Raw genomic sequence first — 15,312 nt, forward strand, 5'->3', positions numbered from 1 at the left:
TGCTGCTTTCTACTCTGGAATGTGCCCTGGGGTTGACCTTGTCTATAGACTCACCCTTATCCCCCCTACCCTCCCATTATGACGGCAAGTTTTTAATCCAGCCCATACGATTAAGGTGAGAATAAAATACACCAATGGGGTGACTAGTGAGTTCTTTCATAAGTTATTTCTTATCCATTGGTTCTGGTAAAAGCTTTTCCTGACCAGAATACAATTGTCTTACTATTGTTCTGAGATCAAAGAAACAGAAAAACATATTTATGCTGTTGGAAAGCAAACATTTCACTCTCAAACATCAGTCCTTATTTTTTAATGTATACATATTTTATTGTAAAGATACTGTACAGAGGGGTTACAGTTACATGAGTACATTTCCTATCCAGCATTTTTATCCCCTCCATTGTATTTGCCCCACCATCCCTTCCCTCCCCAACTCTTCCCCCTGCCCCCAATCCTGAAGTTGTAGTTTGTTTTCAACATAGTGTCTTGTACATCTCATTGATACAATGGGTCAACTTTTATCCCTATTTAAGCATTTTGTTTTTTCCCTTCTCCTCCCCAAATTAGAAAAATATACATCAAATACAGTGAAAACAGGGGTTATACCATGGGGGAGGAACATACCAAAGAAATAAAAAAAAATCACATAGTACATTATAAATATGTTAAAAACAATAGCAAGAAAGAAAAAAATACCTGTGTCCCTATCTTGAAGTTCATTTCACTTAACAGAATCTTGTATGGTCATATGTACATAGTTTTTGACCTTTTTTGCTTGTCCTAGACTTCTACTAGTTATTGCAAATAATGGAATCCATGGGACCTACGTTTCTTTGGGCCTGGCTTACTTCACTTAATATAATTTCTCTGAGTCTTTCCATTTCCTAACAAATGTGGCGATATCATTCTTTCAGATGGAGGCATAGAATTCCATTTTATACACACACACACACACACACACACACACACACACACACACACACACACCTACAGTTTTCTTGATCCATTCATCTACTGAGGGGCATCTGGGTTGGTTCCTATGGTAAATGATGCTGTGATAAACATAGTTGTGCTGATAGCTTTAGTATATGGTCTTGTTTGTCATCATTTGAGTAAATGCCGAAAGTGGGATTGCTGGGTCATAGGGAAGCTATATGTACAATCTTTTGAGGAACCTCCATACTACTTTCCAAAGTGGTTGAACAAGTTTTTATTCCCACCAACAATGTAGTAGGGTTCCCTTTTGGCCACATCCCTTCCAACATCTGTTATTATTAGAGTTCTTGATTATAGCCATACTAACTGGGGTGAGGTAGAATCTCAATGTTTTGAGTTGCATTTCTTTTATGGCTAGAGAAGTTGAACACTTCTTCATGTGTCTATTGGCCATTCTTATTTCCTCTTCAGAGAAGTTTCTCTTTAAGTCTTTAGTCCACTTATTTATTGGGCAGTTGTTTCTCTGATGATTTGTTGTTGGGAATTTAATTTTTTGAGTTGCAGGTATATTTTAGATATGAGACCCCTGTCTGTTGTATGGCTAGTGAAGATCTTCTCCCAATCCGTGGGCTTTCTATTGATCTTGCTAGCTATGTCCTTTGCCATGCAGAAGCTCTGCAATTTCATGCAATCCCCATTTGTCCAACCTTTCTTTGATTTATTGTGTTTCTGGGTCTCTATTAAGAAAATTTTGGCCTGAGCCAAGGAGCCCTAGAGTTTCTCCTATTCCTTCCTGTAATGTCAAACATCAGTCCTTCTATGTCTGATATGTTGGTGTATTTTTATCTGAGAGATGTACATATGTCTGCCTTCAGTCATTGTTTGATTTTACTCCTTTCCCCGCTCCTTAATCTAGTGTACAGATGCAATAAGAAATTTTTCTGCACAGATACTATGGTTTCATAGAAACAACACTTTTATGCTGTCTAAAGCACAATTCTTTTAGAATATTACATAGTTTTGCTGATTTGTATCTAATTATGAATAAGGTATGAAAATTAATGACTTCTTGCTCTCTGTTGTAATTTTTTCCCTTCTCAGAACTTGAAGAGTCCAGACAAAAATGCCCACCCTGGTGGTACAGATTTGCACACACCTTTTTGATCTGGAATTGCTCCCCATATTGGATAAAATTCAAAAAGTTTATTTATTTTATTGTAATGGATCCTTTTGTAGACCTTGCAATTACCATTTGTATAGTTCTAAACACATTATTTATGGCTATGGAACACCACCCAATGACTGAAGAATTCAAAAATGTTCTTACTGTGGGAAATTTGGTGAGTGTTGTATTGAGTGTGGAGTACCCACAGCTTTTCTTTTTCATCACCATTTCCATTTTTTTAAATCAATGCATCTGTATGTGGGAATTATGTATGTTTATAATATATCATAAGAGTCCATGTGCACAGTCCAGCTTCTGGTGATATATGGTATTTTTAAATAATTTTATAGTAGTGTTAAGTTTTGTAAATAATACTGTTTCTGTATTTGTCACTTTATGAGTTAAGGGTTTTGTGTACAGCATGACTGTCAACATTCAGAATTTTCATACATTTTACATATATTATAATTATAAAGTAGATGCTCCTTGTATTTTCAGAAAAAATATTACCATCTTATTTTGAATAATAGGGAGAAAGTATTTGGCTTTTGGAATTCCAAAGACTTGAATTTTAATTTTGACCCAGTCTCTTGCTAGTTTTGATCTTGGATAAATATTTTGAACTCTCTTCAAGAATTAAACATTTATTCAGCCTCAAAAGACAGAAATTATGTAATTTCCTGGATGAAAAAATAGAACTGGAGATCTGCATGTGGAACAAAATTTATGCTTTTCTCTTATGCAGAATCAAGGTTTTAAAATTAACATGCAAATTAAAGGGAGGATTTGGAAAGAAGGGGACCAGGGACAGGGGAAGAAGGGAGGATAGTAAAGAAAGTGCTAGGGGGGAATATTATTAAGGTACACAATATCCATGGTGAAAATATCACAATGAAGTCCATTATTTTGTATAATTGTTATAAACTTATTTTACCAAGAAGAGAAAATCAAGGTCAATGTTTTACCTCTGAGTTATTACTTTCTTTCCTCTGTTTATCTTTGATAATTGATTATCTAGTTTGTTTCTTTTTCTTTGTTTCTTTCACTACTTCCTTTTTTCTTGCACTCATTCTCTCTCTTTTTCTGTTTTTCTGATATTGGATTTTGAACCTATTCTTGTTTAGCTTGTTCATTTGGTTAGTGCTCTACCACTTAGCTATGCCTTAAGTCTGGCTTTTTGCTTGTTACTTTGAAAACAGAATCTCATAGACTTTTCTGTCCAGGCTGGCTTTGAACTGAGATTTGGAGCATTTCAGTCTCTTGAAGCACAGGAGAATTATACATTCAAGAATTACAGGTGTGAGCCACTGGTGTCTAGTAGAAGCATCTAGTCTGTAATTATTAATGGAGGTGTGGATTTGTAAAAATAAGTACCATCTCCAAGTTTACTGTGTGTACCATTGTAAACTCAAGGGATTCAACCATATCTCTTACCTACTACCACAACCCCAAATTCAGATACTCGATAATCTTTGAAGCTACATTATTTACAAAATTAACCCATGTGATGATAGACCTGGGCATTTTCATTTGAGTGATCTTTGGCCAAATCTATGAGTCAAAGTTAACCCAGATGAGTCATAAGCAAGTTTTTCACTATTACCACTTTTAGTGAGTGCTCCAATACCAGTTTCATGAATTAATTATGTTTGGAATGCACTCTCTGTCAAAGATTTGGATGTTAACTCTACTGCTGTGCCAGTTACTTTTTTGCCCTCTTGTGATAAATCTTTAAACAAAGTCAATGTGTTCTTTTTTTATTACTAAAAGTAGACAGACAACACGAAGAACTGGCTCAAAATTTCAGTATCCATGAATGTTTCCATAATATTTTTCTCTGAAACAATGTGTAGCCCACATACATTTCTTGTGGAGAGGGATTAATTGCCAAAGGAGTTACTTCTCTGGAATTTTAATTTCATCCTCTACACGTTATCTGACAGAACAATTAGAACATTTTAACCTTCCAATTCTTGCATGAGAGCTACCTATATCTGTTTATAAGATTTAGTGAAACATCCATTTATAAAATATCTACACCTATGAGGAACACAGCAAATGCTAAATTATCATTAATTAATTGATTCCATTGCTTTCAATAATAATAGGAAAACATACTTCTCATTTAGGTCTTTACTGGCATCTTTGCAGCTGAAATGGTTTTGAAATTAATCGCCATGGATCCTTATGAATATTTCCAAGTAGGCTGGAATATTTTTGACAGCATTATTGTGACTTTGAGTTTAGTGGAGCTTTTTCTATCTGATGTGGAAGGACTGTCAGTTCTGCGATCATTCAGACTGGTAAGGACAAGCTAACCTTGCCACTGTATTCTATAAGTGTTTGTGACTATGCTTATTATTATTATTTAAAACATTGAAGAGGTTGAATGAAGAGGTAAGAGTAGGCCTTAAAGTCCATTTATTTCCAATGTACTTGAAGAACTAAAACCCCATATATATTTTCACTTTATGATCTTAGAGCTGAATCTAGATCTAATTTGAAATATTATGCTAACATAATAGACATATTTTGCCTAATAGGCTAATGATTTATTTCAAAACAAGAAGTTTATTATGCTTTACATAATTTCAGAAATTATGTGAACACTCAACTTATGGATATGATAATTCAACCAAAGTATTATCCCCAAAGTAATTTTCTGATATCAGAAACATATTTCTCCATGTAGTCTTAATTCTGATGTATTCATGAAAGCACTAAAGTATCAGAAAATAAAATTAAGATTAAATAACCAATTCTAAAAGAAATGAGCTCTAAAACTACAATAAGGAGCTTCTAGTCCCATGTAAAATAAAAATCACACACTTCCTGTTGTAATTACATTGTAGCAAGCCTAGCAGAATAACAGGAATTTGAAATGAAGAATAATCGCTTTGAGCAAGTTAATAATAACAATATTATACCATTCAAAGTCTGTTTTAGACTTACAAAAAAAAATCAAGATCTAAAAAAAAATGTTTTATAATGGATGGCTCTTGTTTATTTGTAGCTCCGGGTGTTCAAGTTGGCAAAATCGTGGCCCACGCTGAACATGCTAATAAAGATCATCGGCAACTCCGTGGGGGCGCTGGGAAACCTCACCTTGGTGTTGGCCATCATCGTCTTCATCTTTGCGGTGGTCGGCATGCAGCTCTTCGGTAAGAGCTACAAAGAATGCGTCTGCAAGATCAACGAGGACTGCACGCTGCCTCGCTGGCACATGAATGACTTCTTCCACTCCTTCCTCATCGTGTTCCGCGTGCTGTGTGGAGAGTGGATAGAAACCATGTGGGACTGCATGGAGGTGGCTGGCCAAGCCATGTGCCTTATTGTTTACATGATGGTCATGGTGATTGGAAACCTCGTGGTAGGTACAGACGTCCAGTAGTTTAAAACTCCGTGTTTAAATCATCCTATAATGTCATATATCAAAAAGCAGGCCTTCCTCCCCTTAGTCGCCCTTCTCTGAAACACACTGGCTTGTCCAGAGCTGTGTTCCACTCATCTTTAAAGCATTTCTCAGTCCTATCGAATTGACAATTCAAGTTAATCATCATGGATTCCTAACCACCTGTTTCCAGAAGTTTCTTTGGCACAGTTTTAATCTGTGCTCTTATAATTCTGACAAGTTGTTTTAGAGGTGGCCAGAATAGGGGTAAATCTTTTCTCCTCTATGGTAATTTTGATTTTTTTTAAACTATGAAGTGTATTATTTGGGCCATGAAGAGACTTACATTAAGTAGCAGCTGCATTATATTATAGATGCAACTTAATGGTTAGATAAAAATTATGCTTCATAGTTTTGTGAAAACTTTTTAAGACTGAGAAGTCACATGGATTCTTACTTTAGGGAGACATAACAGAAATGGTTTTGTTTGAAAATAGGGGGTTTCTTCAAGGGTAGAAATTGTCCTGATCTCTTTTACAACTTTTTTTTTATTGTGAAATACCACACAGAGGGATTACAATTACATGGGCAAGATAAAAAGAGATAGACAATGACACCAGCAGTGTCATTTTGTTACATGCTCAGACTCCAATGAGGTGAGCTTCTTATATTCTTTTTTATTCTATCTGTCTATCTATCTATCTATCTATCTATCTTTTTTTGTGTGTCAGCCAGGACTCTGTCCCTTAACTTTTTGTTCAAGGATAACCCTCTACCAATTGAGTCCCCAGTTCCACTTCTGGCTTTCTTTTTTGGAAGTTAACTGGAGATAGCTTCATGGGCTTTTCTACCCAGGCTGAATTCAAATTGTGATCATAAGATCTCAGCCTCCTCAGTAGCTAGACATGAGCGACCAGTGAGAGCTATCTTTTCTTCTTTAAAAGAAACATTAATTTGTGAGCTGGCATCATACTTGGACAAACTGTTTTACTATAGTAAATCAATAAGAATTATCTGTTCCATCGATTTTAACAAGTGATTTTTACCTTCTGGGAAAAGTGAGTAGAGGTGGCATGAATTATTTCAGTTCTATAAGTACTGGTCTGATTTTCTTGTTCTATTTGTTTCTTACAAGTAACAAGTAGTAATAATAAGTAAAGGTTTTAACTTCTTACATTAATGGAAGGGAATTTGACAAGAGGATTCTTATTACAGAATGAACATGGAAATTATGTAAGAATAATGGTGAGGGCCCAGTCTCGTCCCCCATGGTAATTCTTCATGATTAGAACTCTGCTTCCTCAGGTCATCAGGCCCAGCATGAGAGACCAATGAGGAATTTACTATCTTCTCCACCTCTCATGTCTTTTTCTGTGCAGGAAAAGATGCTTTAATTTTATTATCATTGATTAGTTAATATTATTGAGGGTTTTTAGGAAAGTGTGCTTATTTTCTTCCTTTTATTTTCTTTTTCCCTATTTCTCTATCTCATCCCAACCTGCCACAGGTCTTGAATCTGTTTCTAGCATTATTATTGAGTTCATTTAGTTCAGACAATCTTACAGCAATTGAAGAAGACACTGATGCAAATAATCTTCAGATTGCAGTGGCCAGAATTAAAAGGGGAATAAATTATGTGAAACAGACCTTACGGGAATTTATTCTAAAGGCTTTTTCCAAAAAGCCCAAGATTTCCAAGGAGATAATACGAGCAGAAAATCTAAATAACAAAAAAGAAAACTATATCTCAAACCGCACACTTGCTGAAATGAGCAAAGATTACCATTTTCACAATGAAAAAGAGAGACTCAGTGGTTATGGAAGCAGTATGGACAAAACCTTGATGGAAGAAAGTGATTATCAATCATTTATTCATAATCCAAGCCTCACAGTCACAGTGCCAATCGCGCCTGGGGAATCTGACTTGGAAAATATGAATACTGAGGAACTTAGCAGTGATTCAGATAGTGACTACAGCAAAGAGGTAAAATTGCTTCATACATAGTGTTGCATATTATTAAGTAGTATGAAATGAATCAAAATTGCACATGTCTATCCCCTCTTTTGTTCTAATATGTATGCATGGATGAGGATCTTGTGTGTGTGTGTGTGTGTGTGTGTGTGTGAGTGAGTGACTGACCAAGTTTATACAACAACTTCCTGAAAGTATAGCTTGCAAAGTTTTCTTATTGGTTGTTATTAATTGATTTAATCTTTTTATTATAATTGAAAGTTTGAGATATCCATGAATCTTCCCACCTTTTATGTTATTTTATTATTGGTTGTAGCATCACCCATACTCTCCTTCCTTACTGTCTGACAAATCAACCTCTGCTCCTCTTCACCATTACTTACGTATTCACTGTGCTAAACCATTGTAAGTGGAGTCCCAACTAGTTCCTCTGCCTCTAGCTACTCTACTCCACTTACTGGATTAATTTCATTCTGATTCAATCCTAATCATGTCACTCTTGGGATATATCCATGGTCCCCAAAGTCTCCTAAGCTATACAGAGTGGATAAGCCCTTCCATTGGGAGTCCTAACCAGTTTTGACTGGTTGTGCTGCTTGTACTCACCTGAGGATTCATGACCCATACTAAAACAATTTCCTTCTAGGTCATACAAACTTCATTCTTGTGTGATTTTGTGATTTTCTTCTGTGGCACAATTCCTACATGGATCTGCCAAAGCAAAGTACTCAATTCCTCATATGCAAAATTATCTGTACAATAAACTATAATTTGCATTGATACAATAAATCATAGAGTATATTGATAGTTTTCAGAGCAAAACACAAAATATTATAAGGTGATGATGTATTGTTCTGTCCAAGTGAATGGAATAGCTTATCAGTTTACAGCCTACACAATTTTTTATTTCTTCCTAGATTTGCATTTTCTTTCTCTTTTTGAGAAATTATGGTATGTGTCAGATAATAGTCTAAGTTTATTGAGAAGAGTAACTTCTTTAACAGCATTTTTGTATCCTCTTTTCACACCTTAACTTGTATACTTCTGTTCGACTCAAGGTATGTGTTGAACTGTTTTCATTATTGTTATTTTCCACAGAAATTATTCATAATATTACAAACTCTTCTGCACCAAATTAAGGCCCTTATATTCACAGCCTGGTGCATTTTTCTCAGGTGTAAGCCCTGCTGAGTTAATTATCAGGTTCTTATATTAAGGCTTTTCCTATTTTCCCTGGCTTACTTATGAGACACATGTGCTTTGCAATCACTGTTCAAGTACAAATCATTAGCTGGAAATTGTCTCCTTTTTATGACTTATTGAATTGTAATAAAAAAATTATCCCATATGGCATATCTTTTGAATAAAACCGTTTTTTCAAGCCCATGTTCTGTTAGGAGAATATGTTTATTAGAATTGATCTGTGTTGATAGCCTTTTCTCACTATATGAAGAACTGTAGAGTATGCTTGCTACTGTACTGTTACCCTTGCACAGATCTTAGTTATTTGAATGGATTAATTTTACTCAAGAATGCAAGAGAAATGTCCTCATTACTTTATTATGTAACTGTAACCATTCTGTACATCACCTTGACAATAAAAAAATTAAGTATAAAAACTGGTAGAAACAGAAAAGGAATGCACAAGCAATTCTTTTTTTTTTTGAGGGGGGGGGGGTCCGGTCATGGGGCCTGAACTCTAGGCCTGAGCTCTGTCCCTCAGCTCTTCAGCTCAAGGCTAGCGCTCTACCACTTGAGCCACAGTGCCACTTCCGGCTTTTTTCTTTTTGCTTATGTGGTGCTGAGGAAACGAACCCAGGGCCTCAGGCATGCAAGGCAAGCACTCTACCACTGAGCCACCTTCCCAGCCCTGCACAAGCAATTCTAATGTGTACAAATTCTATTTTTCATTGTTATTTTAGCAGTAAAATAGGAATCTGCTTATTGCATATAATGGAAACTACTATGTTAGCATATCTATATAGAATGTTCTGCTTTTGTATTTAAAAAGTTCCATAGATCAGCAGTCCACAGGGCAATTCTGTCCAAGATTCCATCTGGTTTCCTAATTTTGCAGGCATCACATATGTGCATAAATGACTGATATAATTTCATGCCCAATTTCTAGAAAGTACCCAATTTTCAAACCCCAAGAGGTTTAGACTCTAATAGCTTGGACTTAAAATAAATGTACAAATGTACAAATAGTTATAACAGAGCAAAGCAAAACAACTTATATAACAGGACAATAATAGAGCATGTATTAGGCAGAATGCACATGGAAAGAGGTGGTGCTTAAGCTAGATCCTAAAGTACAGAGATACATAGATGTAGCACAGAAGGAAATCTCCAGCAGAGCAAAAGCATTCATGTTGATGACTTGATTCACTCACTCATGTTTCCATCCATTCATGTATTCAGTATTTACATTGAGTGCCATCATTTTTGAAATGACCTAAACCTGATTACTCATTATGAAATGCATTTATTTTATTTTATTGATTTTAAAACTTGCTCAAATATGTAGCCATCAAGACTAAATTTCTATGTCCCTTTAATATAGCATAGTAGTGGTTTTAACTAGATTGTTACCAGATCCAAAACCCTGTGTGTGTGTGTGTGTGTGTGTGTGTGTGTGTGTGTGTGTGTGTGTGTGTGTGTGTGTGTGTGTGTGCGCGCGCGCCGGTACTGGGGCTTGAACTCAGGGCCTGGGTACTGTCACTGAGCTTTTGTGCTTAAGGCTAGTGCTCTCACACAACATCAAGGTGTGTTTTCATTATAGAAGTAGTTGCTTCATCAAGACAGCATTTAAAATTTCAGTTATATAGATCTTTAGAAAATAGAATCCACTTTCCCAGAAGTACAGTTGATGGAAAGACTGAAGTCTTATGGGGTGTGGCTCAAGCAGTAGAGCACAAGGCCCCTGAGTTCAATCCTCATTGCTACCAAAAGGATAAAAGTAAGTAAATACATAAATATTATTTTTGTTTTTAATAAATGTGTAAGTGTTGCTTTCCTGAAATGCTGTTTGGAATATCAAGTTAATTACATTTCTAATTTTAGAATACCTTTGTTCAAACTACTCACCCTTCTACCCTATTCCTCTGGGTAGTGCTTGTTTAGGAATGTTGCTTGTATTGAAGAGCAAATGGCATATAAAAGATTGCATGAGCATGTTTTAATATATAAAGTTATCTTCTAATGAAGATAATTATGTAACTGGTTCATTATTTTTAAAGTCTGTATTGAATAATATTTAATCTTATTCCTTTGTTTCAAATCTGTGACTTAGCATTGTATTTGTAGCATGCATGCATTTGCAAACAGATAAGTAATTTCTATTAAATAGGTACATGACATTAACATTTTCAATCACAGTTGACCAAGCTGTTTCATCATGCTGCTTTTCTAAATTTCAGGACCTAACTTCACTTCCCACAGGGGTAAAATCAAAGTGGATCCATTCAAGGATGCTGCTCTGTGCTTTAACCAGACAGAGACATATGTGACCACTTGTATTCAGGTTACCTAAAAAAAATCATACATATATGATATTTTTTTCAGTGTCTTGCATGCTGTTCAGCTACAAAATCTTCTTGCCTGACCAATTGCAAGAAAGTATCAAAAAACACAATTGTTCTATAGGTGAATTGACGTCATGGCATGTCACTGGCGACATTCCATCATTTTTGTGGCTATGGACTCCATGGCAGTTTCCAGTGCATGACCTATGGACTTTTACTGGATGGATTATAAAAGATACAGTAACAAAAGCCATTGAAGCAGGTTTAATTTAAAAACCTCTATCAACTTTAAACTGAGCATACTAAAACTCAAAAACAAATTTTATGTGAAAAATATATCAGTTGTAAATAAAGTCTCAGCAAGAAAGCATTACATTTTTAGTCCTGTATTTAGAGACAAAGAAAATGATATTCAGTCGGTAGTTGGTGCTTTCTTACTACACATCCAGGAAGTTGGGGACAGAGCCTAGAAACCCAACTTTGAAGTCTAAAGTTTAAGTATATTTTAAATTATTTAAGCATAGTGATTACTAGGACTTTGTTGTTTATAATTAGTTCTATGCTTCACATTCAATACTATTTTTATATATGTTACTTCAATTAATGCTTAATAGGCTCCATCTATGAATGAGTGATAAGGTGATTTTAGAAGCAGTATTTCTCACTGATGAGAATAAGTTATTGACTATAAATATATTCAGAATAGCCTTTTAAAGCTAGATATAAATCTGTTTGTCAAGCTGCATGTTGGTGGCTCATGCCTATAATCCTAGCTCATTCAAGAAGCTATTGAAATCAGCCTGAACAGAGAAGTCTGTGAGACTCTTATCTACAATTAATCAGCAAAAAAACCAGAAATGAAGATACGATTCAATTGGCAGAATTTCTGTCTTGAGCTAAAAAAGCCCAAGGGGTAAAAGAGCTAAAAGAGACTGAGGTGCTGAGTTCTTACTCTAATACCAGCACAAACACACGAAAAAAATTATTTGTAAGCTAAGAAACACTACTGATAACTAGCAATAATGACTTGTTTTATGTAAGATTTCTAAAGAATAGAAAAGAAGATATACAATGATACTTTGATTTAATATTATTATACTTTGTTGAATGATTGAACTCAAATAGGGGAAAATCCATGTCAAAAATCTTGCCTTTTTTATAATCCAGTTCACATTTTGAATTTCCCTGTCATTGTTGAAATGTTTGTTTTCTTTGTTTTATATTCAGGAAAGCAAACTAAAATCTACATACACTAGTGACGATGTTAACACTATACAATGCAAAAGAAATGCTTTAGTTCACATGACATTCAAGTTAAAGGTGCCTTTAAGTAAGAGACATATTATCTACTTCAAATTGGTAGTTACAGGCCTGTTTCCCAGGCTACCACATTGCTCTCACCTAGAGCCTAAAGATTTACGTATGTACTATAGTATCAATGTAAGTAGGTAACAGTATATAACACTTGGAAAAAACCCTCCGAAATATATGTACATATATATTTATTCATGTTGTGAATTCATAAATTAAAATGTCTACCAAACTATTATTAAAATAGTCTGGGTGCATCTTAAAAGTGAAAGTTCTCTTATGAGGTTAAAAACCTTGTAGACATCAATAATAAGGAAGTTTGAAATTTGGCCTACCTAGAGGTTGTAAGAGATGTTTCATCTAGTGGATTCTTAATAGTAGAAATCCACATTTGAAGAGGTTATAATTATTTTCTTCCGGTCTGTTTTTAAATTGTGAAAAAAAAACTTAACAAGCTTTATCACTGCTATTCGTAACTCACCCTGACAGAAATAATGGATCTACATCAATGTAGCATAGAAATACTCATTTAATAGGATGTTCATAGTTGCCTGCCCCACTGATTAAAAAGAAGATTTTGTGCATACACATATGTATATTTTCAATGCCACTTTTACTAATACCTTTATGCTGTGTGATAATAATCACAGAGAATAGTATGCACTAAGCATAAAGATATTTTATGATTCTAAAGCTTAATAGCTTATACTGAGCCTAAGATTTTAATAAACCTTTATAGACAAGAATCGATTTAAGTAAAATTAGAAATTTTTTATTTTAGCCCTTTCTTTTCTTTGAACTATTTCACAAAATTAAACTATAATTTTTAGAAAAGAAGCATATATTTTATTAACTAGCACTTTTCTGTATTCACTTGTCATTTAGCAAATAAGAAAGAAAAATAAACTCTACAATTGATAGACCACTCTAACATTTTATAAAACAGTATTAGGAAAATTTGACAAGAATTTTGCTACAATTATGTATGTATTTTCTCTAAATATTTGTGTGTGTGTGTGTGTGTGTGTGTGCATGTGTGTGTGTGTGTTCGTGTGCACGCATGTGCGGGCATATGATATGTTTGGTCATAAGCATTGGAGGGGGAAATTCATTTGTGTTATGATCACTGTAATGATCATAATTACAGTGAATTCATTGTTCTCATTGTTCTCATGTGTAAGTCTATCACATTTAATTTCATTGAATCTTTGTTTCAGAGTCTGCATGTGGTGTTACTTTTGGTAGTCACTACCTTGACTTTGGAAATAATAGTTCATGATATTTCCTATTGTATTATATCATTGTAAACTAAAATGGATGGTGTTGAAATGGCCTTGCACAATTTGATTCCAATATTTGATTATCATGAGCTTGTTTAAAGACCTTCTGTCTATATCATCCTGTTGCATATTCCAAAATCCAAGAGATTAGAGAAAAATGCTTGGGTTTTCTTGGCTATTTACAAGCTGCTTCTGCTAACTATGAGGTCTGACTTTTCAGTGATTTAGCTTTAGTATGCTAGCACCTGTGTGCTAGTACTTTGCAATAAACAAAAATAATAATGAAATGTGATCAATATTTTCCAAAATTGTACTTAGCATTAGAATATTACCTGTGCCAATTTGTTCAGATACTTGTTAGTAACATAAAAATGCATTTTTTGCAGGATGTGTAGATAGAAAGATCAAACAGAGATCCACTGTAAGGTCCCTGGACCTCAACGTGTGTTTATACATTTTTATGACCATTATGCTGCTGAACTTTATTCATAACACTTTGCATGAATGATTCTTAAGTGAAACTAGACTGTCAGACTTGAACGAACCCTCAATGATCTCTTTGGTGGGGGGGGGGGGGTGAATTCCTTTGTAGAGACGGAACCGATCAAGCTCTTCTGAGTGCAGCACAGTTGATAACCCTCTGCCAGGAGAAGGAGAAGAAGCGGAGGCTGAACCTGTGAATTCCGATGAACCAGAAGCCTGCTTTACAGATGGTATGAGAAAACCTGAAAATGTTTTGTTTTAATCTGTAATATTTTTGTTTATTTTTTTAAATTTATTTTATTGTAAAGATGCTATACAGAGGAGTTACAGTTACACTGTAAGGTTAACTAGCAGTTATTTACTGAAAAGTAAATAGACACTTCCATAGCAATTTTGCCAAAGGTCTCTAACTAACAGCTAATCCTGGATCTCTTTCTCTCTCTCTGTTTTAATTTTCACACTCACAATACCCTACTGACAATAATTTCTGATTCTCATTTTATATCAGCAATTCACATTCCCTGTACCATAGAACCGCTAGAGCAGAAGCTCATGGGATGGATGGTACTGCTGCTCTTTTCCTAAAACATTGAGGGATTCATGAACACTCGGCCAATTTTATACTCTTGACCAGTTTGTCTCAAAAACATTCTTCTGAAACCCTTCCCTGATTTCAGAAGCCATAACCACCCCCCCCCCGTGCTTTATATTTCCCAGAGTTCTAATTCTTTTCCTATTTAAATGACTATTTTCTTCACATCCCAAAAGTAAAAACATACCCCAGTATTTTCAGTTCCTAGTTACTTTTTATTGTGTGTAAGTCGGAAAGATGTGTGAGACTTGCATGAGCATTTTTGTGCTATGGCTACAAAAAACAATTTTTTTACCCTTAATACTCCTATGTTCTAGGTCTTGAGTTCTAGATTTTGAGTTTTAGATCTTGTGAGTTATAGGTCTGGCCTAGCAATGACCTTTTGTTCAATTGAATCTGTTGCCTTAAAAAAAATTAAGGTGCTTTCCTTCACTCAAACTGCAGTATCTTCTAGTCATTAAGTCATGTAGTAACATATGATCTATTCTTCCTGTCAACCTGAAAAAAAAAAAGCCCCAACCTTTCTAGTCACTGTTTCATTAAAAACACGGAAGATAGGAATAAAGTCTTCCAGAAGATTCTAACTCATGGCAAAATTCAAGAACCTTGATCTATAGGCTAAAATAGGAAGTCTTGTGGTATTCCCCTATATTGCACT

The 15,312-nt window shown here is 34.9% G+C and overlaps 1 protein-coding gene across 10 annotated transcripts in view; it reads left to right on the top strand.

Annotated features, from left to right (window-relative positions):
* Scn9a (sodium voltage-gated channel alpha subunit 9) overlaps positions 1 to 15,312 on the top strand; it is a 74,813-nt gene that overhangs the window by 26,381 nt on the left and 33,120 nt on the right. For all 10 annotated transcript variants that reach the window (XM_042694111.1, XM_042694115.1, XM_042694113.1 and 7 more), the window contains 5 exons: positions 2,038 to 2,276; positions 4,231 to 4,404; positions 5,115 to 5,471; positions 7,000 to 7,476; positions 14,172 to 14,292. In XM_042694111.1, coding sequence (XP_042550045.1) covers positions 2,038 to 2,276; positions 4,231 to 4,404; positions 5,115 to 5,471; positions 7,000 to 7,476; positions 14,172 to 14,292 — 1,368 coding nt within the window. The remainder of the gene's footprint in view (positions 1 to 2,037; positions 2,277 to 4,230; positions 4,405 to 5,114; positions 5,472 to 6,999; positions 7,477 to 14,171; positions 14,293 to 15,312) is intronic.

The sequence above is a fragment of the Dipodomys spectabilis genome, unplaced genomic scaffold (genome assembly GCF_019054845.1).
Source record: "Dipodomys spectabilis isolate Male_0828 unplaced genomic scaffold, ASM1905484v1 ptg000174l, whole genome shotgun sequence".
Classification (NCBI taxonomy): domain Eukaryota; kingdom Metazoa; phylum Chordata; class Mammalia; order Rodentia; family Heteromyidae; genus Dipodomys; species Dipodomys spectabilis.